Source organism: Miniopterus schreibersii (genome assembly GCF_964146895.1).
Source record: "Miniopterus schreibersii genome assembly, chromosome: 10".
In the NCBI taxonomy this organism is placed as follows: domain Eukaryota; kingdom Metazoa; phylum Chordata; class Mammalia; order Chiroptera; family Miniopteridae; genus Miniopterus; species Miniopterus schreibersii.
This window is the reverse complement of record NC_138110.1, coordinates 32,290,783-32,317,500: the sequence shown is the minus strand read 5'-3', so window position 1 is coordinate 32,317,500 and position 26,718 is coordinate 32,290,783. Positions and strand designations below refer to the sequence as shown.

Genomic DNA, 26,718 nt, shown 5'->3' with positions numbered 1-26,718 from the left:
TTTAATATTGATTCGGTCTGCTGCCATTCTAAATGCATGTTATAACTGAGCCATAATACATATAAGTGATTTTCTGGTTAATTATTACATGCCTCATCCCTCAAGTGCTATTCATAGCCTCTATACCAAGAGCTAAATTGCTTTAATTACCCAAGAAGTGAAATAATCCCTTAAAAGGTCTGGCGCTGGATGTCTCAATGCCATCATGAACACATTTTCTAAATAGAGACACAAAGACTATACTTAAGCAGGTGTAAGACATTCTTATGGAAACTAAGTGATTTGAACTGATAATTACAACTTAGATATATAGTAAGATATATCTTGATACTTATTTTTTAGTGATATAAATACTTCTATACTTATTTACAAAAGACATTTATAAAATATTTTCCTTTAGGAATAGGAACATAACTCTGAGAAAAAGAATGGAGATTTTAAGTAAGAGAAAAAAACAAAACACTGAAAATCTGCCTGAATAAAGACATAAAAATATCATCTTACTTTTTAAAAATATATCTTTATTGATTTCAGAGAGAGGAAAGGAGAGGGAGAGAGAGAGAGAGAGAGAAACATCAATGATGAGTGAGTCATTGATCGAGCCTGCAACCTGGGCATGTGCCCTGACTGGGAATCGAACCCTGGTTGCCTGGATCCCAGGTTGACGATTGACTGCTGAGCCATGCCTGGCTGGGCCATCTTACTCTTAAAAGGTCTCATAATTGGATTCAGTAAAGTTGTATGAGAAAAATGTCCCAAGAGAAGAGTTGAAAGTGATAGACTCACTTATTAGAAATAAGAATGCCCTAGATATACAGAATATTGAGCCAAAGAATGGACTAGAAATACACTTGTCTTTTTTGTTTTTGTCTTTGTAAGAACATGTCTTGATTATGGAGACAGCACATGAGAGTGATGACAGCGACTGAACCTCAATCCTTGAAGTGAAAGACAACACATAGGAAAAATTTCATACAAAATTTTATTTTTGTGATGAGCACTGATAACTTGCATGACTTGATGTGCAAATAGGATCATGGTTGATGGATTTGCTATCTGTGCTTTCCTACTTCAGACATTTGTTGGTAATCAAACTTTAGCTCTTTATATCTGAGATGTGTGGGTCTACATATAGAAACATACTATATTGTAATTCAATCAATAACCAAATGGAGAAGCAATGACTCTAAAATTTAACTTTGTATGATAAATCTAACTTGCTTGCTTTAATAAGCAACTAATTACATCGATACGTGATTTGAATAATAAAATACCTGTTTGCATTCTGTTACGCTTAAATTAGCATTACATTTACATTCCTGATATGTTGGAGTGTTTCTAAGGTGCTCAAAGAGTCCATTGGCTTAAGTTAGTAGACATTACTTTCATACTGTTTTTGTTTTTCCCCAGTATTCATGAGGGAAGTAAACATTTTTTCATGGTAAAGATCAAATCCACTGTCAAACCCAAGCCCTATATGAATTGTTAAGAAAAAAGAAGCCCACTTTGGAATTAATGAAATTTAAAATAGTAAGATTTGCATTTCTGTGAATGTTTGTCTGAAGTTTTGCACATGGTCACATTTTCAAGGCCCCCTTTCATTAATTTTTATCAACTTTTCTTCTTTTGCTTCATGCAAACTTCATAATGCAGATATTATAGCCAGTGATATCAGCTGCTGATTGATACCAGAGAGAAAGATATATTTTGTTCCTAAATTGGGATCTCATTCCTATATTACTAATAGTTACTATTATTATCTATTTTAAATAATCCATAAAAAGTTACTCAGGACTGTAAAAAAAAAAAAATCTAGATTGTCCCCATGTAAACACTGATCAGAAGAAATGAAATCAGGATCAACTTTCCTTTCTAAACATTTTGGTTTTGCTCTATGTAGGAAATGACTTTCTGGCATGTCCTTAGAAAGTACTTGTGTGCTATGGGTATATCTACAGCAGTGTCCAAAAGTGGTAGATAATAATATGGGTTTGAGGGGCAGGGGAGGACATTTAAAAGGACAGTGAGGCACATACCTCACAGACCGAATGGAACTTCTACAGTTTAATGATTTTTTTTTTGTACTCTGAAAGACACAAAGTTGCTTTAGACCTCATAGTCCCAAGGGCAAGACAGAACTTAACTCTGCAGATCTGTAATGTGACGTGCAATTAATGCTCTATGAGCCGTTTGCCAGAAAAGAGTTCAATGGTCATCAGTTAAAACACTGTGATGATAATTTCAATTACTAGCTAATTTCTAGATTTGAGAATATACTTTATTTTTTAAGTATGACTGCATTCCTTACTGAGTCCTCATATGAGCTGAGAGTAGAAATCTTTGGCCCTTGACTATGCAACAGGCGAATTCTGCTATGAGAGGGAGCAACTGAGCGGGAAAATATGACTTTTCAGGAGTGTTGTTTAGAAAGAGGAGCCCATTTTTAAAAGGGATATAGGGGTGAATTAGCAAATAGTTGCCCTAATAATTTATTAGAGGCTTTGTTACATTCATCGAAAAGGAGTCACTGAGGTCGCTTTTTAAATGAAGCAATCAAGTTTAAAAAAAAGACTTTCAAAGAAACCCAACACAAAGAAATCGAAAAGGCATGCCTCATCTCTTTGATCCTTGAGGCCAGAGTGGCAGCAGCTTGTTTGAACAGCAATGGGGTAGGCAGGACAGATGTCTGCAGAGGTATGGAAAGTGAGGTCAAGCTGCAGAACTTAACCCAAAATTCAGCACAATCCAGAACTTTCGAGGAAATAGAATGAGGAAAGGACACATATTGTGTCAGCTTTGTTTCTTAATTGTATGTTTGTGTTTTACTTTGGTCTGTTCACAGTAATGAATGAACTTCCCTTAGCAACTTCCTAAACGTAAGGATTGATTAGCAACTCTCCAAGAAAGTAGTACAGTGACCCGAATACAGGTCCGTAATAAATTCTGATTGGTGGCGATAAATATTAATTCATTAAAAACAGGAAGATTTCTCTTCTAACTACTATCCCACCCAGTTGACTACATAAGACAGCATGGGAGATATTCAGGGATTAGTGCAGGAGCTATGGCGGCTCTTCTTTGGTGTGGTCAATGGGTTTGAAGTTCACAGTTTTTTGAAAAGTCTTTTGCCCCGGAGGTTACTGAGAGTAAGTTATTAGGCCTACTCACTGAGAACACGGAGAGCTGAGTCATCCACCAGAGCTTCTTCCTCCCACACTGTATGTTGTCCTGGGATTCACTTTAGAGCTAGCCAACACGAGAACTAGATGCAGAGCTTGACAAACATATCACTTCCAGATCAATCTTCACAGCTCTCTAAGTGAGGTGCAATCACTGTAAATCTTTTTTTTTTTTTTTTTTTTTTGCAGTTGATTTATATTGTAATCAGGGCAGAGAAGAATCACAGACAAGGCCAAAAGTGGAAAAGTAGCACACATTTTTCATGGAAAGTTTTCCCCCCATAAGTCAGAGCACAAGACAGTATTAGAGAAAAAAACATTACAAAGAACTAATCATGCTCACTGACATGATATGGGAGAATGCTAAATCATCTGTGTTTTCTGTTTAAATGTATATATTTCAGTTGATTAAAAAAGCACATGGTGAATTGATCTTACAGCTTATAAAAGCAATATTTCAGCTTCGGTGTTTTTTATTCTTTTTTTTAATCAAATTATCTCCCAAAGCATTTTCACTGAAGTTTATTAACAAGGCAATGCAGCTATTAATGCTTTGCAGTGCACTCTTGCAAAGTTAAGTAAGAGACATGACTTTTCCTATGCATACTGATCATACCTTCTGAAGGTCTAAAAGAACTAAAGATTGCATAGCTGAGTGGTTTCGAAGAAAGAAAATTGTTACTTTGTCTTTTTTTATGCGATGTTATTAGATTTTTGGCGGGGGAGCATTCATAGGAAACATTATATTGCTAGATTTTAACTGGTATTTCAAATATTATCAGATTTCCAGAAAAGTACAGTTTGAAATTCAGAGAGACCAAACCAGCTGCAGGCCTTTGTGCTGGGATAGAGGTTGGGAGAGTCATGAACCTTAGGTGGATAACCAGGCTGCCTTTCAGAAAATGCAGTGTAATACCATTTGTATTAACCAGGAAAATAATCACATCTCTGACAACATACCAAATGACGAAGAGAAAGTGATGCTTTACTTTTTTATTTAGCATAGTAATATTAAAAAGAGGAAAACAGAGAACTACTAACCCTAAACCAATATATTCTAAGGGAGGAAAGTATTTCAAGAGTCCTATTCTAGCCAGTAAGTAAAAACAAGCAAGCAAACAAACAAACAAACAAATAAACAAAAACTGTGTGAATCCCCTACTCTGTGATCTTGCTAGATTCTTGGGTGGGGGGAAAATCTGTGGGTAATAACAGGCCGTAATTTTTCTTTAAGGTAAGTAAGGCTTTTCTACCTAGAATTCAACATGAGAAGTAACCTTCCCTTAAATTATTCCTGTAAATAAAATTGGATGCTATTTTATTTTTTCTATTCTCACATCTATTGCTAAGTAATAGCATTACATTTAATCCTACATGTGCTTCCCTTCTCAGAGTACAATGCTCTGTGCTCAGAGTAAAATGTTCTGTGCTCAAAAATTTGGTAAACACTGAATATTCTATCCCACTTTTTAAAAAATTATAAAGCAAAGTAGCATATTAACTGGTCTCAGATATTTTGAAAATAAAAAAAGAAAAACTTGCTTAACATTCTAATAACCAGCATTTCAGAAATTTATTGTCTTCTTAATCTTTTACCTGTAGCACCTATTAAGATCCCAAAGGATATATTCTGGAAAAACTACGTTGGTGTGAAGAAAATAATTAAGTTAAAATAAGACCTGTGCTTATATGTCAACCTTTGTTCCAACAGTGTAAATTACCTTTCTCTTTCATTTATTCACTCAACAAACACCTATTTCCCTTTGTTATATCTAAAGCTTCCCCTTATGTTATGATGACAGATGCAGAAAAGTAGCGCGATTTTCAGGAAAGGTTCTTGCCACTGCTGCTGCCCAACCCCAGGAAGTCAGCGTAGACAGAAAGCAGATGGTGCCGGGTGTTGCACACCAAGACTTTCTGTTGTATGTGACTGGGATTCATTGATGGGCCCATTTTAAAGGATCATGACGACAGCAGTGCCTATTTAGTTGTGATGTGCTATGACGTAAGATTTAACCGCAGCAAGCCCAAACAGGACTTACGTATCCTACTCTGTTTCTTTTTCTCTTTTTCCTGATGTGTTTCCACAACTGTTGCTTAGCAATCACCTTTAAAACCAACTTTATAGCTGTCAGAAAGTTTCTTGCTCCTAATTTGAAACAAAAAAGGTATTAATCAAATTAATCATTCATTTTACTCATGGTTCTTGGCTCTGAATTTGACTGCTCTAAAAATCTAATCAACACAAATCAAAGAGACTTGGCATTGTCCAAACACTTGAAAGTGTATGCTGTGGGTTGTGAAGGTGGTTCCCAAGCTGTTATTAGCAATGTGGGCATCGTTAGGCCTCACAGTGACTGCTAAATGGTTTGCTTGTGTAAGTATAGTTTCAACTGGTGTGCCACAGCACGCTGGTGTGCGCAAGGGTTTCTAAAGCATGCAATACCTGACTATTGAGTCAGGGGCACCGACCTCCTTTCCCTTAGACTGTCAAATACAAACATGACAACAGCCAACACAATAACCATCTGGTGTAAACGAACCAAAATTATACCTATTTTTTTTTTTTTTGTCAGATCAGCAAAAAAGATACTGCACCAAAGAATTTTAGTAATCAGTTTATGTGTGCCATGAGATGAAAATTGCTGGTATAGGATGTTCAACCATCATGTTACTTAATAATTTCATATGAGTTTTCTGATATATACAATTTGTAAATACGAACATAGTCTCAAAGTCTGAAACTTTAATTTGTTAATTATTCTAACTTATTGTAGGTTGCTGACTAGATAAAGATTGACTTGAAAAACAGGTTTATATGAAACATTTAAGCAGTACATTTTAATTTTGCTTCATGGAAAATTTACATTTCCATGGAAGCTTTACATTTTCCTACATATTGTCTTTAAATTTCAACAGTTTTGAACCAACGTATTTCAGCTCAATATGAACTTGTGTTTGAGTAAAAACACGATTTGGAGACGACCACATGGCATAAAATTATGAAGCACTTAAGAGACCCAATCAACAGAATTATTTGCCAGAAAATGACCTAAATTTATAGGAGCATGCATTTTAGAGTTCTTACAAACTTTGATTTCTACGTAGCAGAGCCTGTATTTTTGATGGGTTTATATATTGTTTTTTTTTGTTGTTGTTGTTTTTTTGTTGTTTTTTTTTTTTACTATGATGGTACAGAAACAACTATAACTTGTTACTCTACATTTTGGACTTTATATCATACAGTTTTGATTGTTAACAGTACATAAACTGAGGTATCTTAGATACTAGTTTAGTTGGGTTCAGTTTAAAAAGGGCTTACGTGTTCTCTTTTAATTTTTTGTTTTTTCACAGACTAAGATAGAATTACCTTTCTCTTGCTTTATTTTCAAATTGGTCTTTTTTCAGCTTTACTGAGGTACAGCTGACATATAAAATTATAATAAAGTATAAAATGTGAATGATTTGCTACAAGTATACATTGTGAAAGGATTCCCACCACAGAGTTAATTAATACACCTGACATATTTATTTTCTTTTTGGTGAGAACACTTAAGTTCTGCTCTCTCAGCAAATTTCAATTATGCAATACAGAATTATCAACTATAGTCACCACGGTATATATTAAATCCTCAGACCTTATTTATCTTCTAGCTGAAAGTTTGTGTCCTTCTACCGACCTCTTCCCATCCTCTTCCCACCTCCACATTCCCTGGCACCTATCATTCTACTCTCTGTTTCTGAGTTTGACTTAAAAAAAATTTCAGGTCCATCCATACTGTCCCACAACCCAAGGACACGGACAATGGTGGGGAGAGGGACTGGGGAGGGGGAGGGGGCGGGGTGGAACGGGTCATTGGAGAGAAAAAGGGACATCTGTAATATTTTAAACAAAAATAAAATTTAAAAAAATTTCACATATAAGTGATACTATGCATGTAGCGTTTGTGTGGTTTATTTCACTTAGCATAATGCCCTCCAGGTTCTTCCAGGTTCTCACAAAAGGTAGGATTGTCTTCTTTTTAAAGACAATAGTATTTCATTGCATGCATATACCACATTTTCTATATCCATTTATCCATTCATAGACACTTAAGTAGGTTGTTTCCATACCTTCGCTGTTCTGAATAAAGCTGCAATGAACATGGACAGATATCTCTTTGATACCACGATTTTATTTCCTTTGGGTATATACCCAGAAGTGAGATTGCTGGATTACATGGTAGTTCTATTTTTGATTTCTTGAGAAAACTCCATACTGTTTACCAGAGTGGCTGTACCAGTTTACATTCCCACAAACACTGTACAAAGATTTCCTTTTCTCCATATCCTACCTAGTATTTATTACAGCGGATATCCTAACAGGTGTGAGGCAGTATCTTATGTGGTTTTGATTTGCATTTCCTAATAACTGACGGTGCTGAGCACCTTTTCATTAACCTGTTGGCCATCTGTATGTCTTCTTTGGGAAAATGTCTATTCAGGTCCTGGGTTATTCATTTGAGGGGGTTTGCTACTGAGTTGTATGAGTTCCTAGTATATTTTGTATATTAACCTGTTATCGGATATGTGGTTTATAAATATTTTCTGACTGGTTACTTTCTCATTTTGCTGATGATTTCCTTTGATGTGCAGAAGCATTTGAGTTTGATGCAGTCCCATTTTTAAATTTTTACTTTTGTTGCCTTTGCTTTCAGTGTCAGATCCAAAAAATATCAAGACCATTGTCAAGAAACTTATCCCATGCCGTTTCTTCAAGGAGTTTCATGGTTCAGGTTTTACATTCAAGTTTTAATCTATTTTGAATTGATATTTGTGCATGATATAAGATAGGGGTCCAGTTTCAATCTTTTGCACATGACTATCCCTTTTTCCCAACACTATTTATTAGAGACTATCCTTTTATATTCTTGGCTCCTTTGTCAAATATTAATGGACAATGTATACATGAGTTTACTTCTGAGCTGTAGATTCTGTTCCATTGATCTAGGTGTCTGTTTTGTGCCTATTTACATACTTATTGTTTTTATTAGAGTAATATTTTTATAGCTTGCAATACAGTTTGAAAATAGAAATAGTGATTCCTCCAGCTTTGTTCAATCTTCTTCTTACGCACCCTGCCCAAGTTTTCTATCAAGATGTTTTTCTAATAAAAAATGGTCTCTGCTTAGAGAAATCTTGTACTATCTCTTATGTTAATTTCTTCATCTTCTTAAATTTAGAAAACTGGAAAGAAATGTGTGTTTGAAATCATTACAATTTTTAAAATATTATTTATGTTTTGGTGAAAATATATGACAAACATTATTTGTCATCCAGAAGAGACTGAGAAAAATCAAATGTACTTGAATATACCTGACATTCATAGCTGAAAATAACTTACTTTATTTAAAACCTATGTCTTAGAAAACTGTATTTTATTTGAAAGAGCAAGATGAGTCCGTTTTTATCTATAAATGAATCAAACTCAGAGTTGATGAAAAATCAGAGCAATTGATATACATGAAAGTATAATTCAGCTTAATGATTTTGCTACTTGATTCCTTCACAAGTGAACATCAAAATGAAAATTTAACTAAAATATGGCTGCAACGTGGTGAATGAGACCAGTATTCATTAGTTTATTTAAAACACATGATGTAATAAAGTATAAAAATGGTTGTTATATTGTATAAGATATCTGAACAAAACATGAAAGGTTTCTTAATTAAGAAATATTTCATGGGTTTCATACACATTAGAAAGATAACTGGTATTACTCTGCACAAGATCAAAAAATGTATCTGTAGCAAAAGTTGATTTTAATAAAATAAATATATAACACTGAATAATATAAGTGGGAATTTAAAAGTTGCTGCAATTTACAGGAAAAATGCTAAAGATTTAAAGAATATATTGTCTGAATAATTTGGATTTTGGGATTTTAAATTTTTATATAAATAAAGGAACTTGAAAATGTACTCAATACTATCAAAGCATTGAAAAGAATTTCAAAGTTGCATAAAGAGAAGATTGCAAACTGAAAATAGACATGAGGTTCCATGATTGGCATTCTTACAAATAACTGAATTTATATGTATTAGCAACTATTAATAACTACACTTCTTGGTTTATACTTAAAATCTTCAGAGATTATTAAAAATACAATTAGACTAATTTTTGAAATGTTATTTAAAATAATTTAAATTTTAAAGGAAGCTTGCAGAGTGTCATTGGGACAAACAGGTTTAGCTAAATATATTAGAATGATCTATGATGGGAATAAAAATTCTTTGCTCTATGGCGAGTGTCTGAAAGTATCATTTCCTGAATTTTTGCCAGAATATAATGGTTCCTTAGTTCTGAATGATGTCCAACTAATATACCTAAAAGCAGCTCTTAATAAAATGATTCACTGTACTTTGTTTTTATTTTATTTATTTATTTTTCACAATCAAATCTTTAAAATTTTATTTGAAAGTAGAAAACATCTTAATCACAATGTGGAAAATAATTTTTTTAGATAAGAAATTTTAAATAAAAGGACTTGATATTTACAATAAATGGATTCATTTAAATGTTATATATTTAAAAAGAAGCCAAAGCACTAATATATTCATTCATCTGTTTAAATCACCCAACAGCTCATTTGTGCCTGTGTGTGTGTGTCTTTTACTTTAAAATTTGAAATTTAATTATTTTTTATATTATTTTTTATTATTTTGTACCTGTTTCACGTGTACTGCTTAGTGGTCAGACAATCACTTACCCTGCAAAGTGTTCCCTCTGTTATCCCGAGGACCCACCTGCCGCCACAGTCAGCACGCTATCACTGGCTACGTCCCTATGCTGTACTTCACATCCTCCTGTCTACTATGTGACTACCCAGTTGCACTTCTTAATCTCTTCACCTTTTTTAGTGCTACTGGTCCATTAACAAGCATCTTTTATTTTGTTTTATATATTTTGTTGTTTCTGCTGTGGAACAGCTGTGTTTCTAAGTACTACAACTTTATCTGTTTCATCAAAAGAAAAAAAATCTAGATTTTTTTTAATGTGGCCAATAGCAATTGTTCTGTAACCCAATCACAGATGTATTCTTTTTTATTTGGTTAATACCTGTTAACCTATGCTTGAAGGCACTTTGCTGGTAGGTAATCTTATTAAAATTATTCTGCTCTGTGGAATAACCTGAGGATATCATGGGGTCATAACCAAACAGTTTAACTGATCACCTTCAATATTTTCTGCATCTATCAGTTGGCTTAGCTCTTAAAGCCACAGTGGTAAGGGGCTTTACCTCAAAACTACAAGCTTGATTTCTTTAGTGAATCATACTTTTTATAGAAAAAACATCTTATGTCTACAGATTCCATCAATATCTTGGGCCATTTGTTTTGCAAATACAGTCTATGCTTGCCCTGCCATTGGCAAACTGTATTCTATCTTATTTAATAGTAATATAGGACAGATATTTATCCCATTCCTGAACTCATCTTTGTTACCCAAAAAAATAATTTGTCACTTTGCCCAACTTAAAAATGATGAACAGAATGCCCTTATAGAGATGTCATATTTAATAACAAAGCAATTAGGAGCCATTTATAGGTCATACACAAACGAGCTCTACATTTTTCTTCTCTTATAAAACAATGTAATGGCATTTTTCATGGTTAATTTTTGCAGCCTTAAAATTCTTTTTCAATGGGCCTCCTTAGTTTGAATCTCTGAAGTTTTTGCTATTGTATGTTTACCTGTAAATAATAAACTTATGAATAAATGCAAATTGATATTAAAATTTCTAGAAATGTTAATTCATAAGTTTCCTTTTGTATATATCTCATGACTTTTTGGTTTTACACATTTAAAAAAATTTTTTTTTAGCCTTAAGAACAGAATGAAACCAGGAACATTAATACATAAGAGAGCTCCCAAATATTATTTTAAAAAATAAATTGTCCTCTATCTGTCTTAAAAAATCCACTGCCTCCAGGGCATATCTTGCAAAAAATAAAAATAAAAATATTTCTTCAAGCATATTAAACTGAATCTGACATTGTTCTTAAAATTGCTTTATTTGTCTATTAATTATCAGATTATTTCATGAATACTATCTCAGATAACCCTTTGATAAAGCTGCTCATTTTATTCATCAAACATGTATAGAGAACCTATTAAAATGTATGCCTTGTAAAACCGCCCCACAGGGTATAATGTTGAATAAGCCATGATCCCTGCCTACAAGGATATTTGAGACTTTTGAGGAAGATATGCATATATCATATGTGTTGTAGTTATATGTCATTTAAAGGCCATATGTACATATTAGACATGAAAGTCAAACAACATGCATTCTACATAGCATTTGGCACTACTGAGAGTATAAAACTGAAAATGGCATTGTTTGCCAGGACCCAACCTATCTGGTGAAAGAAATTAAAGATGCTAAACTTTAATAAAACAATTGTCATTAAAGGTATGAAAAAACAATCTTTGGACCTACAGAGGCAAAAAAATACTTACACTCTTTGTGAGATAAGAGAGTTGAGGGTACCAGAGAGAACTGGGAAGCAGTGTTGGAGATGACTTCAAAGAAACAAGAAGCAGTGTCAGACAATGCCCAGGAGGGAAAGAGACATATCTGTCTTGTTTCCTATTCTATCCCTTTAATCCAACTCTGTAATTGTTTACAGAATATTTGTTTAACAAAAAGAAAGTGAGGAAGAAAAGAAGGAATGATGGAGGATGGTGTTTTGTTGAATTCCCAAAATAGGATTCGTAGAGAGGTAAAAGATCACAATGTTAGAAACAAGTGCCACATCAAGCTAAAAAAAGTTCTTGTCCTTTGCACTCCTTTATTATCTCTCAAATACCTTCTCTATCTCCAATGACATTACATTACTTTATGTTTCTAGCTGTCCAAGCTGAACTACAAGCAAGAGATCCTAAGAAATCACCTCACCTCCAGTCATGAAACATCTACTCCACTGCCCTCTCACTACCCACCTACCTTCTACTTCCCACACATCAGCCTAAGAAATCTTTCTAAAACTCAGATGTTATCATATCCCTCTCTTTGTTTATATGCATCAATCCTCACTCCCCTCCTCCTACCCAATATTATCAGGATAAATTTCAAGCTTCTTTTCATGTCATGCAATTACTTGCAGCCATCTTCGCTATAGCCCAATTGCACTGATGTGAGTCGCATGGACATACTGCAATTTCCATAATGTGCAAGGCTCTTTCAGGTCTAGATCTTTTTACTTTGTATTTTGTCTGGAAAGTCTTCCCACTTCTGTGATTTACGGTCATTGAATTTATCACACTATATTGGCACTGCCTCTTAGCCTGTCTTTTCTATCATAGGCTAGATTTTTCTTGAAGCAAGAATTGAATTTGAATTTGGTTCATTTTTGTATCTACCATGCCTACACAGATATTTGCTATTTATTGAGTTAAGGAAATGTTTCTGTTTTTCACACACATACATACACACAGACACATGTACACACAAACACACATACACACAAATAGATATATATGCCCCCAGGTCTTTGCCTGCCTTAGCATTTCATGATTTTTAGAAACAAGTTGTCTCTCTATAACTTAGTAAATCCATTATCTATTTCACTTAGCCCTTATAATTTGTGTACTTGAATTTTTCGATTGGTTTCTATTAATATATTCTTAGTGTTCCATCATGCCTTCTGCTCATTAAGAATTTATGTAAGTTTTCATTATCTCAAGGTACTCAGAAATAGGTGCTACTTAACTGCAAATATAGTCTCTACTATTCTTGTCTCTAGTAAAAAGTTTATATTACCCCTTTCCCCAAGTATCTTTCTTTTATCCATTTGCTAGTCATCAGAGTCCATTTTTCTTCATTTATTAGATGACCTAATTTCTATCCTGATATATATATTTTAAAAGTATTTTAATTGTTTTGTTATATCTAGTACTAATTTACACATTTTTTCTCTTTTGTTTTACTTGAAAAGTGACTTAGGTATGTTTTTGTAGTCAAAAAAATTTTTTTTCTACACACATGTTTAAATGAGAAAGATCAAGGAGCAGTCATGAATGTTTCTATTTAATAAAGCCAGATGTGTGAGAGAGGACTTTAAAGGCTCAGATGCCGGCCATCAATATATTTCTTTTCATGTGTGACATTTATATGCATGCATGGTAATTTCAAATGCATTTTGGTGGATGTTTTGCAAATTTAAAAATAAGTATGCAAATTTTATTCAAAACTCAGAAATAAAGCATAAAATTTTTATGTAATAATGATTGAAGTCTGGATAATGTCATATCATATAATACAGTTAAACAGTCACTTAGCATAACAGATGCAATGATTGTGGCATATGCTATTTTCAGGCAAATATGTGCTTTACAATTAGAAAAAAACAGACCTCAAAGATACACAAGCTCTTGTCTGCAGCTGCAGACCCTAATGACCACCATTGTACAACTTTTTTCTCATGCTTTTGGTTATATAACACTTCCTTAATTTTTCTCCTAACTTTTGGTCTCCTTTTTTTCCTTTGATGGATGACATGCTTCTTTCCAGCTGAACCTAGGAGGCTAAGTTACTTGCCTTCATTTCCCTAATTTTCTCTTTTTTCATTAACTTCCTCAGGTTCATCCCCTTTCATGGCTTCACAATCTGCCCACAAAACTTGTTACAGCCTTTCAGTGTCATCTATGTGCCAATCGACCTTTGTGCTGCCAGGGGATACCTCTATCCAGGGTCCCACTCTCTCAGTAAGTAATGTATAACTAAATGGGACTGTTGGCTTGGCTTGAAGTAAGGGCCCTACCAATTCTCCTTTCCTACTGTTTTGGTTACCCTTAGCTCCAAAGCGGAGTCCTCTGGTCGTTGTCGTTCTGCTCTATTTCACTCTAACAAGTCCACTGTTTTAATAATTCAGCACCTTCATGCCTCAGAAACGTCCATCATTTCCTCTTTTCCTCTCTTTCCTTTGCTGCTCCTCCAGTACAGGATCTTGCCGGTGTAGAACTCCATTATTTATAGTACCTTCTCAGCCCCATTTCCCAAATATTTTCACTGAAAATCCTGACTAGATGAGTTAGCTTTTTAAAAGGTCACTTGTGCACTGCAACTCTCTTAAAAATAACAATTCACTATTAGCTGCATCCACTTTGCCCCTCTGCCTTACTTTCGTTGTCTTCCACTATAGACCCACAAAATATATGCACAGCAGTCACTTGAGCTCTATCTCTGTCCCTGTGTTCATCTCCCTGTCTCTGTCTCTCATCCCAGACATGAGCACTCTGCAGCAGCATGTTTCATTGGCTACAGCATGGGTTGAGAATCAGAAAACCTGGGACCTAAATCTGGCTCTACCATGTACATGCTGTGTTCTGGGGATGGTTCATTGCAGCTCTTGGAGAGTTAATTATCTTATTTTTACAATGGGCATGATAAAATTTTCCTTCCCAGAATTATCTGTGACAGTTAAATTAAAATAAACACAAACTGAAAATATAAAGTGCTATAGAAACAAGAGCTAATGCAATGCTGCTGGGGCTCACTAGTTCCCCCGATGCTGTCTGAATCCATACAGTGCAGCTTCCTCTACTTCTTCTCCAGACCAGAGCACTACTAACACAGCATTGGGAGATGAGCAACCCCTTACTCATCATGTTCGAAAGAGATTTTTTCCTATCTTAATTTTTATAAAGTAAAGAAAATATAAAGGAGGGCATAAGAAAGCTTCTCTATAGGATCACTGTCATTTAGAATCTGTCAGGGTACTTCTACAAAAGGAAGGAAAGCAAAAAGGGAAGAGAAAAGATGCGATAAAAAAAAGGATCAGTTTGATACAGTAAAAATAGCATTTTATAATCCAACATCAGCCCTGGATTTTGACTTTTGAGTGAATCAGCTGGCTGAGAACTTTTTGATCCAAAACAGGGAAAGATGCCAGCTGGCAACTCTAGGAGCTAAATGCAGAGATCCTTCTAGTTCTATAAAAAGGTTTTAATAAGAAACATGCATTTAATTTATTACAGAAGAAAAGAAATATTTGATCATGCAGTCTTGCAGTATTTGCTAGAAATTATATGTTTAAAGGCCTATGAGATGAAAATTTTTGATAATATGTAAGACATTTTGATTTCATGCTTTGCTCACTGCACTACAGATGTTTTTATGTGTTTGTCTGTTTGTTTGCTTTTTGCATCTAATATGGTGTGATGCTAACATAGCAGCAGGATATGGGATAAACTGCAAAATGAAACTCTTGATCAAATAGTGTCACCAACACCTATAGGCATTTGTGTCTGGGAAGGTATAGGTCAGGGGCAAATGATAAGAAATTTAAATTCACAAATTTAAATGTACAATTTGAGAATATTGGGGAGCCTTATATTCATAATTAACTAATTTAGCCTATTAATGCTTTGATTTTAAAATTAGGATGTTAGAATACTGAATATCATCTCATAGGTTGTGTAAGAAATATGCCCATGAAGAAAATTGGGATATAGAAGAATGCTGCATATTTCATAATTTTATACTAAGTTTTCATTTTGGTAGGTCATTTGATTCTCTGCAGGTGGCTATGCCTGCCTCTGAAGAGAGTCCTGAGTCACATGTTTCACAAATGAAATGCGATTATCTTTGTGGGTAGCATCGTATGATTTGGAATAAGTCTTTAGGTCTAATATAAAGATCCTTCAAATAAATCATCCAGCTAAGCTTCTGTGGCCCCAAACTCCTAATTTAAAAATGTTGATAAATGAAGTACCTCTTTAGTTAATAAATGAAGTATCTCTTTAGTTATCCTTTGTCAGCAACATTCATTTTAATGGAAAGTGAGTTTACAGGGTTACATGATTGAACTACTGAGCCAAGTCAGTGTTGGCAAATGATGGGCTAAATTATTGATGTTACACACTAATGAATTCTGATGAGAAATAAAACACAGACATTACGTTTCAAGTGGTTCATAATTATTTTTGTACTTTAAAAGCAATTTTATTCTTTTTCCAAATCATACTGGTTCTGTAAAACAAAAACATAGTTACTGATTATACCAAAATTATTGAGTTTGCGGCAAAAAATGCTCTTACAAGTTTTCATTTCTGCAAAAGATATATTATTCACACTAGGTTTCTGATTTTTTTATATACTTCAGGGAAAGGATAATTAAATTAAATGTCTAAATTTTAAAATCAGTGTCTTTAAATAAGATAATCTACTTGCAACCATGGTTAGCATTTCAATAGATGTGTTTATAATCTATGATATGTCTATCAGCACATTTACTGGAGATGTTATTTCAGGGAATGACAAGAATAGAGGGACTTCTGTGAAGTGGCTTTGTTTCAGTAAAGAAGTTATCTTCAAATGTGTGATAGAGGATTAAGTGTGTACTGTAAAATGGCAGGCAGTTGACAAAGTCAGGGCCTGCTGGCAATAACTGAAGCAGATTCATATTCAGGAAAGGCACACAGAGGGCTCTACATTCCATAATGCAATGATAGCATCCTTTCGTATTTCCTTATGACTTCACTGGCCCCTACTGAGATTTTAATTGTGTCATTCTGTGACCTTCCTTCTCACTAGTGGAGTGACTAGTTACTGGATATATTAGTCTGGTTTTTAAATCAGAGGAATTAGAAGTAGAAATCTTAGTAGGTGAGGTGTTAGTTAAAAGATCCATTACTTGCTAGTCATGAGTATTTGGGTAAGTCCCTAAGCTTCTCTACAGCTGAGTTACCAGCCCCCTAAATAGGGCAACAGGTCCTCTTTTCCTATCAGAGGGTTGTTAAAATTCACAATTCAGATACACACAAAACTGCAACCTTCTATATAAGGTCATGTTATTTCTGAGATTTGCTTAGACTCTAGTTCATTTTAGGGAGGTCAAAATTAGTGTGGAAAATATTCCCTTTACCAACTGGGGGATATGATGCAGGGGAAAGGAATGAGAAGAGTTTCGTGCCAAGGTTTACTCAACATGCTAGATGATTTTCTTCTTACAGTAATATATGCAGAGATCTACAGAAGCATAAAAATCCACAGGTAAAACGTCTTTCATTGTGTTGGAATGAGGTAGGAGATGCAGTGCAGGTTAATGTAGTTCTCACGTGGTGTACACTATATGAAGTTTTTTAAAAATTGAGACTTGTTTATCTTAACTCTGTAATATCCAATTCCCGCATTAAGGTTTTACTGGCTCATTTTCTTCATCTTCATAATTTTCTCTTTATCTATGGTAGACTTGGCACCATTTGTGAATGACAAGGCTACTTCAAATTTCATCTCTGTAGTATTTTGTTAAAATTTTTTTATCTAATATCTTCCTCATTATAACTATACTGTTCATTGTTCTATAATCTTGATACTTGGAGATGAAAAATCATGTGTCTGAGTTAAACTCACATCAAAGCAGCATCATTATATAATGAGGATGCTAAGTTGTATGAAAAATACCTAGTGGATATGCTCCATTAGTCACTAATTTTCAAACTTAGAGTCCTGTCTTTGAAAAACTCCTCTCCCCCACACCACTGACATGGCTCCTTCATTTGAAAAATGTACTGCCCATATAAAGTGAATTTAAAAATAATATAGATGCTGGGTATTATTTTGTTTAAGCCCCAGAAAAAAATCAGAACACGTAAAAATTTATATCTTTCTAATAAAAACAATTATAAATATGCTTATTTTATTTTAAAATGTAAAAAAAGCAATGCATTTTGGTTCTAACATGTTATTTAATAGAATAAAGAAATTAGATAATTTAATTCATGAAATTTAACATTGAAAAAGGCTTTAGTTAGCCTCCTGTATCTACATCACTTTGATACATGTGTGAAATGAATGTATTTCCATCTTAGATATCAATATTTGAATAGAGGTTCTCCTTTATTTTCAAATATCTTTTAATTATTGATTTCTAATAATTCCATTGTGGTCAGAAAACATATTCTTCACTATTTCAATCCTTTTAAATTGTTAGGACTTGTTTATAATCCAGTATATGAATATATTTGGAAATGTTCCATATGCACTTAAAATAATGTGTATGCAGCTATTGTTGAATGCAATACTCTATATATGTCAAATAGGTCCAGTTGGTTGATAGTGTTATTCAATGCTTCTATGTTCTGATGGTTTTCTCTCTGCATGTTCTATCAATTCCAAGGGAGAAATATTAAAATCTTATGCATAGTTTTATTTCTACTTTAAGTTTTTTCAATATTTGCTTAATGTATTTTTGAAAACTTTTTTTTAATAGGTGCATATACATTTAGGATTGTTATATGTGCTTGATGAATTGATTCCGTCTCTTAATAAAATGACCCTCTTTATGCCTGGTAATTTTCTAGTTGTGAAGTTTAATTTGTCTGATATTAATATATCCTATCCAACTTATGCTTGGTGTTGCATGCCATGTATTTTTCCAACCTTTTATATTTAACCTATCCATGTCTTGTATTTAAAGTGGATTATTTTTAGACAATTAAGTTTGAATCTGGTACATTTAGCAAATGTGACTATATCTTTTCTTTTTAATTGGGGGTTTTAGTCCATTTATATTTAATATAACTTTTGACATGGTTAAATTAGGTCAACAGAATTGATATTTTTGTTAGGTAGAGAATTCTGAATTCAGTTTTTCTTTCAGCAGTATAAAGATCTTCTTCTACATTTTTTGGCCTTGATAGTTTCTGATGAAATGTTAGAGGTAACTTTTTATTTATTACCTGCTGGATGCTTTTAGATTTTATCTTTATTTTTAATTTTCTAGATTTTTAGTTTTCAGAAATTGACTACAACATATATAGATATGATTTTTAAGTATGTATCTTTTGGGGGCTTCTTTGAATTTACTGGATCTGTGATTTATGTTTTTTACCCAAATGACCATATTATTTTTATACTTTTTATGATTTAAGTTCACTCCCCTCTGGTAGCTAATAAGTTAAGCTATAGTAATACCATGAGACTAAAGGGGCCCAAGACAGGCTGCCCCTAAATACCCCACAATGCCATATTGATTAAAGTAAAGTTACTTAACAAGCAGCTGGTACCAGAAGGGCACCCTGACCCTTGTTTGTCCCCTTGGATGCAGAAAACAGCCCTCTTATGTGAAAGGTGTCCTCATTGCACCTGGAGACACCCTTTATCACTAGAGTTAAACAACTAAGATCCAAAAAGTCTGTATAATCAACTCTTATTGCCTCTTTCCTAATATATTACTTTAAACTCCTTGCTAAGAAAATACCCAAACCTTGCTTAGATTCCTTTATAATGAGCACTAATTTTGTCCTGTTAATTTCTCACAAATGTATTATTACTTTGTTTAAATAAATAATATAAAAAGATGCCTGGTTTGATCACTTCTTTGAGCCTCATTTTATGATCTGGGCATCATATTGTGATTCTCCTGTACACATACATTAAACTGATTTCCTACAGCTAATGTATTCTTGTGTTAATTGTATTAATTTATTACTAGTCCAGCACAATTCTTCCCCTCCCCGATAAGAAGAAATACCTAAGAAGTATATGGCAAAATTTTAGTACATGGTTTGAAAAAAGGCCAAGAATTATTTACTGAATGTTCAATGCATTCCTGGAGTATCAAACCTAAAGTAGTCAGCCTGTTATCTGTGGCCTTAAGAAAGATCTTACTTTATTTCTTGTCTTTATCTTTCTTTGAGACTATCTAGTCTCAGTGACAGAGACACAGAAAACTGGCATAGCATGGTAGCTAAGAGCACATACCCTGTAGCCAAAATATGTAATCTCCATGTGTTTCAATTTCCTCTTCCATAAAATAGGAACACTATGATAGCATCTCTTAGTGTTCTTCAAGAATAAATGAATTAAAATTTATAAAGCACTGATGACAATGTCTGACACATACTAAGAACTAGATAAATGCCTTGTTGGAGAAAAGAAAATCAAGGAACAATGTCTACTGTATAGCTATGAAATATGTTTTCCAATTCTCTCATACTTCTCTGCTTGAAGGTGCTCTCCTATTTCTGTAAGTAACACTATTAAAACACATTTGAACTGTGAATATCTATACATTAAATATACAAAATATTATATGAGCCGACCAAAGTCTTTTCCTTTTACAATTAAGCATTCTAAATTTTGTATATTCCACCTTTCCCCTGGTCTTCCTTATATTGCTTCTCTCTAGTATATTAATATGATCCTTTAACTATGCTTTCCAAACCTGTATAAAATAATGTGAATATACTCAACCTTTTAAGAAGTGCAAGGGGACTGTCATCTCCTTTACCCAGACAAAATATGCATGCTTACGCAGTCTAAGATCACATTTACATGTTGTAGTAATATCACATTCTCTCATTTAAATGATGTGTTCATGCCCAGTCTTTTTTCTAAATAAGATGCCAAAGAGCTTTAAATATAAAATAGCATCAAATAATTCCCCAACATTGACATTCTGCTAAATTATATGAAATAAGAGAGCAATGACATCTGGTCTGTTAAGCAATTTTTAAAAATCCTCACCCGAGGATATATTTTATTGATTTGAGAGAGAGAGAGAGACATTGATGTGAGAGAGAAACTTCAATGGGCTGCCTCCTGCACATCCCTGACCGTGGGTATGGGCCCAGACTAGAAATCAAACCCGCAACCTTTATGTGTACGGGATGATGCTCTAACCAACTGAACCATATGCACAGGGCCATGTTGAGTCAGACTGTAGGGACTGACATCCACAGACTCACTCTGAAAACACTAAATTACTCTACATTGTTTTTCTTTTTTCAAATTTCGATATAATTAACAATAAGATAGGCATAGGATACTTTCAATTCCCTTAAGAGGCCTTACTACCATACCCCCTAAAAAACACATGAGTAATAATTGAACAAATCTCACTGATGGCGTAAAGCCCCAAGGGAGCTTAGAATCTTCTAGAAAGAAGAGCCTACCATCAGAAGAGTGAGCTGCTAAATACACAACCGCAGTACGGGGTATGTAGAGTACACAGTGGTATGCACCATGCTGAAAGTTTAGGACTGAAGTTTTATCAAAGGATTGCACTTGTTCCTATTGTTTTATGAAAAATCCTGGAAATTACATTTTTACATTTTTATTAAAAGCCAAAATTTAAATATTCTTGATTGAAGACATCTGCAGCAGTTAAGAAAAGAATCCACTAAATTATGCTCCTTAAGTTCCCCAAATACAATCACAACTTGCTGCTGGGTTTCTAGATGAGTAGTTGAGTTTTCCTACCAATACTATCCCATCATTTCTACCCCTTCATTTCCACTGTTACATAACAGCCATAAAAATAAATAATTTTAAATCAAGTTTGGTAAAGAATTTATTGGTGAATTTCTAATAAAAAACTAGAATAAGGATTATTGAAGATTATGAATTGAGAATGCACTTTACCGATATTCTAATAGTTTTCTACGGACATTTTCAACATTTCAAAACATACCCTAATTCACAATGAGAATTTATCATTTTTAAGATGTTTAAGAACATTTACATTTGGGCAGAAATATGGGACTTTTCTAAGACAATAATTACAGCATGCAGATCACCTTTGAATATTTAAAAGGAAATTACAGGTTATAGCCAGTTCATAATTTTTAATGTAGTATATTTTAACATACTTTTTACGATATGTTCTTGACTTCTAAAATATTTGCAGTTGTAGTTTATACTCAAGTTTGGATATGAATCTCTATTCAACTTACACATTTTAAGCACTGCCTTTTCAAAGCTTTAAATTTCTCCTATTATTTTAAATTTTTTGTTATCTATTTTCAATAGAACCCTTATAGAAAGTATATATATATGTGTAGTACTATACATATATTCAAAAGTAAACAGCAAAAATAGCCACTAGAAAAATGAAATTTGAAATAGCTTTGGAAGTGCTTTACAAAATTCTTTTCTTTACTTGTGGTAGAAGCATCATGAAGTGCACATATAATTAAAATATTTAGAAAAAAGATTTGGTTTGCTTAGGTTCAGTATGCATTGTTTATGCTGCAAGTTAATGAAGATTATGGTTTTAAAAAGCACGTGTCATTGTTTTTTTTTTATATATATAACCAATACTTCTAGTTTTTTGCTTTTTAATAAAACAAGGTGGTATGTGTTTTGCTTTGGGAGGTCATGTTTTATAATACTGTAACATTTCATAGAGTAAAATGTTAATTTGAAAAGATTTAAGTAATTTTAATAAAATAGTCTACACATAGTCAATATGGGTTTCTACAATAGATCTGAGTCTTAATTTAAGATAATTGATCTACTGAAAGTTTTTTTTTTTTTTAATTTTATTTTTGTTTAAAATATTACAGATGTCCCTACTGAAGGTTCTTAGGGGACGAATAGTAAAATTTCACATGTATCTGAAACCATATTTACATTCTAATCCCAAATTGTTTATTTTTTACAAAAGTCATCTCCAAATGTGCACAGAGGAATGAGCCTCTAGCAAAATGGAAGGGGAAAGAAAACAGTTAAATTAAAATGAACACGAGTGTCATTTTCACTGCAGATTTCACACAAAAGGAACACAAGGCAACTGTTGACAGTATCTTTTAAACAGCCGAGTGCCATCTGCAAAGCCTTAAGATTTGAAATTATATATTTATACCAAATGTATTTCTAAAAATCCACTCCGAGGTCTGTGAGAAATAAGTTCATTCTCCCTTTCCCTCAAAGTACGCGTGGTGTGTATGCTAACTTACTGAATTCATCCTTCATGCAATTCCAGTTTATTAAAGAGGTTAAAAATTTATAAAACTCTGATGGGATATGGTTTTAATGCTTCATCACACTACCCATCATTTGCTTTTCAATCTAGATCACAATGATCTTCCCTGCTTCCCTGCAATCACCTACCTGCACGGCTAGTATTTTCTGAATGCTCTCCTGAGAGTCTCCCTGGAAGCCGGCCAGCCTCTTGCGGCTGTAGAGGACCACCAGTTTGAGGTACTTCTGCCACACACTGTGTATCCTTCTTTGCAGCTGACAGAGCTAAAGGGAAGGGGGAACACAAGTCAGAGTAGGAGAGGAAATTAATGGCAGTGTTCAAGAAGAATGATGGAGGGAAATATAGAAAGCAGTCAATAGCCCATTCTGCACTGTACGGACCTGACAGGAATTTCACAGTCTCTTGGTTTTTCAGCCCACTCATGTGCATTCATCAGAAACCAGTCACATCTGGCCGCCAGGATGGGGGGTTAATTTTCTCTAAATGCCTCAGCAGTTTTGTTCTAGCTGAGGCAAACTCTGTGACTGCAAAGCTGATGAGTAAAATATTTCTACTTCACCCAGTTTAACTCAAAACCGATAGCCTCAGGACATATTGAACCTTTCTTTAAAAAAAAAATCTTTTAAAGCTGTTTTGAATGGCACATCAGGTCAAGCCAAAGTTTAAAAATGCAACTTTAAGACTTTGATGGACACCATTGCTTCTTTTTTTCCTCATAAAGCTTACCATTGCTTGGCAATGTGTGCTTTAGAGCATGACAAAACTAAAGAGAATTAACTTAGCCATCTACTGCTGAGGGAGACAATAACGGAAGAAATTTCCAGCTAGAACTCCCTATTAATCTACCTCCCTCTGACTATGTGACACGGAAACATCTCACTGCACCAAAGTACAGGGGATGCAACGTTCAGTAGGGACACGTTTAATACTGAATCTATACAGAAAAAGGAAGTCTTCTCTTGGGAGGCATTCTATACCTTCTAGAAATTTAATATAAAACCAAACAAAAAAACAACAACGTAGAAGTTTAACCAAGACAATGTACATTTGTCCTTCAACAGTCAGCATAGTCACATTATGCAGAAATGTTATAATTAGGTTATTTTCAAAGAAATCAACTTCATACATATTAATGGTAAAATCCATATTTTAAAAATTTACATATATCTGTCTCTGAAACCTCGTTTGGATTTTGATAGTGTGGATACTTGTTTAGGTTGATTTCTTTAGTGTGTTTTGTAGAACAGTAAACACCAAAAAGTACATATCAAACATTTCTTCATAGCAGAATAAAACATGTCCCAAAATATAGCTATTTTATGTTCTATTATTGATCTGGGTACTGGTTACATGTAAGGGATCCTTTATAAAACTTCATCAAACAGTGGGTGTATCATTTGTATACTTTTCCATATGCATATTTCAATAAAACAGTTCACTTATAAATAACACGTTTTAAAAAGTTACCTGGTGTTGCATGTGAATTGTCTGTCACCATTATCTTCACTATGTATTGTAATAAGCAACACATAGGTTTTAATGTAAGTTCATAGAAAAATGAAGTCTCTATTCTTGGTTAATTGGTTAACTTAGGAAGAAAATATAACCTTAAAAACTATAAATACTTCAGCTTGCTAAGTGCTGAAATACATTACCTGGATTTAGATTATGGGCATTTCCAATAATTTAGGATACTGAAATGAAGAATAACATCATTTTTGAAGAGAAAATTGGGCAATATTAATGTTAACTTCTGTAATATTTTAATATACATTTAAATAAAAAATATTTTAATAACTTTAATATAATGTTAAAGTATTTTTCTGCCAACTCTGACAGCCAATGAGGGGAAGGTATGCTTTATCTTAATATACTCATTAAGACATTAGGACACCTTAGCCTATGTATTTATCATTATTATGATATCCACAAATGTGACAAAAGGCAAAAAAGAGAAAGATGAGTTTTAGGGGAATACTACCTTAAAGTGAAGGTGATTTTTTCAAGTGAGAGAGCAACATTTGGAAGGTATTACAAGGGAGAGCTCATCAACCAAAGTGAACTGAATAGTAATGTTTCCCACGTTCACATCTTAAATGAGGAGAAGTAGCTGTATATAGTAAGTCTCATATATGCAGTTCTCTGCATTCTACCTTGAAGTAGCCACAAAGGCCTTAAATTAGTCCATACACAAGTGTTAACTGCAGCTACTTAAGTAGAGAAGTTCCTTAAGTATCAACTAAGAAAGAACAGTATTTCAAACAAGATATTTTTGGAGAAATCTATAGCTAACAGTCCTCTGGAAAAAGAACCAGGAAAGGAAAAAAGAAGAGAAGGAATTCTTGAGAAAAGAAAAAGCATGCAACCAAAGTCACATATACACACATACATACGTACATTAAAGACAAAAAATGATGAACAATAACATACAGGAAAAATATTTAAGATGCCGAGAAAGATGGTTGAGAAAGAGCTGGCCATGATGAAAACTATTTTAGGGATGGGTTATGATAAAAGCCCAGTAATATGTCAGCAGACAGTGATCACTCAATGAATATTTATTAAAATCGATTCAATAACTTGAACTCAGAAATTTTAGTGGCAAAATGAAGAAGTGAGTAAGATTTTCAGGAACTTACTAATTAGTATGAGAGGAGAAAAATAAACCAAAGGAACTGGAATGTTTTTGATCTCTCCAATCTTAATTAGTCCAGTATTTTTGGAATGAAACACTCCAATGAATGCATTCTTGAAATGTGATCACTTATTCTTCAAATGATTACATTCCTGCCCTCTGATTCAGAATTTAGAGGTGAGGTGGGATGAGAGAGGAAGTGGTAGAGAAACAAAAAGGGACAGTGAGAGAGACACAAACGCATCGAATGACTTGCCACGTACTTAGAAATAAAAATGGAATTTAGAGCCATTGACAGGTAAATTGAACTGCTGCTTAGCCCCAAATAAATATTGCAAGAATTTTGGAAGAGAACGGATATATTCTCATTGAACTAAGAAGGAGCATATTACAACAGGAAAAGAGTCATTTTAGAAAAAGATCCTCAAATCCATTGCCCTCAATTTTGTTTTATGAAAAAGTGAGGAGATTCAATTTTATCAGGAAAGCTGAATCAGGAAACAGTTGGTGTGTACTCTGAGCCACTTAAAGTGGTAAAAAGGAATTGGAAGAGTTTTCTGACAATGGTTTTAGATCAGTTTGAATTTGTAGTAGACTTGGTAAGCCTGGCTCTAGTACTTGCTTTCTGAGTTCTTTGCTGAAGGAAGCCCAAAGACGGATTGACGGGTACTTCTTTTGAGCTAAGGATCACTATGTACCTATTCATGAAGAGAAGAATCAATCAGTGTCCACTCTGACATGGAGAAGTGAGACAGGGAGAGTTGCTGATCTTGTGTCAATGTGAACATTCCATAGAATGTACATTTGTGAACACTGTATACAATAAACATTTATGCATCTGGTAAAAGTGTGTTCTGTAAATTTGATTAGGCTCCCATGACATTCATTAAGACTTTAAAGCTTGATACTGTTTGACAGTAAATCAGAGTAAATTAATGTTGTGATGTTCAAGGATGATTCTCTATTTCCTATTTAATACATTAAATTATATGAATTCTATTTTTAATCCAAGTTATTTTGTTCACCTATGTAAGTTCATGACAATTACTAACTTTTATATCACATAAACCTGGATTTAATATATTATGACACACAAAACCTCTGATTATACTTCAGATTTATATTTATTGCTGTTATGCATATAACAATT

General features: G+C 33.7%; 1 protein-coding gene across 1 annotated transcript in view; it reads right to left on the bottom strand.

Moving 5' to 3' along the window:
* Nucleotides 1–26,718, bottom strand: part of CCDC178 (coiled-coil domain containing 178) — a gene marked incomplete at both ends in the record, with an annotated part of 249,866 nt that overhangs the window by 867 nt on the left and 222,281 nt on the right. Inside the window, one exon of the mRNA XM_081149271.1 lies at nucleotides 23,062–23,196. Within this exon, the coding sequence (XP_081005397.1) occupies nucleotides 23,062–23,196 (135 nt within the window). The remainder of the gene's footprint in view (nucleotides 1–23,061; nucleotides 23,197–26,718) is intronic.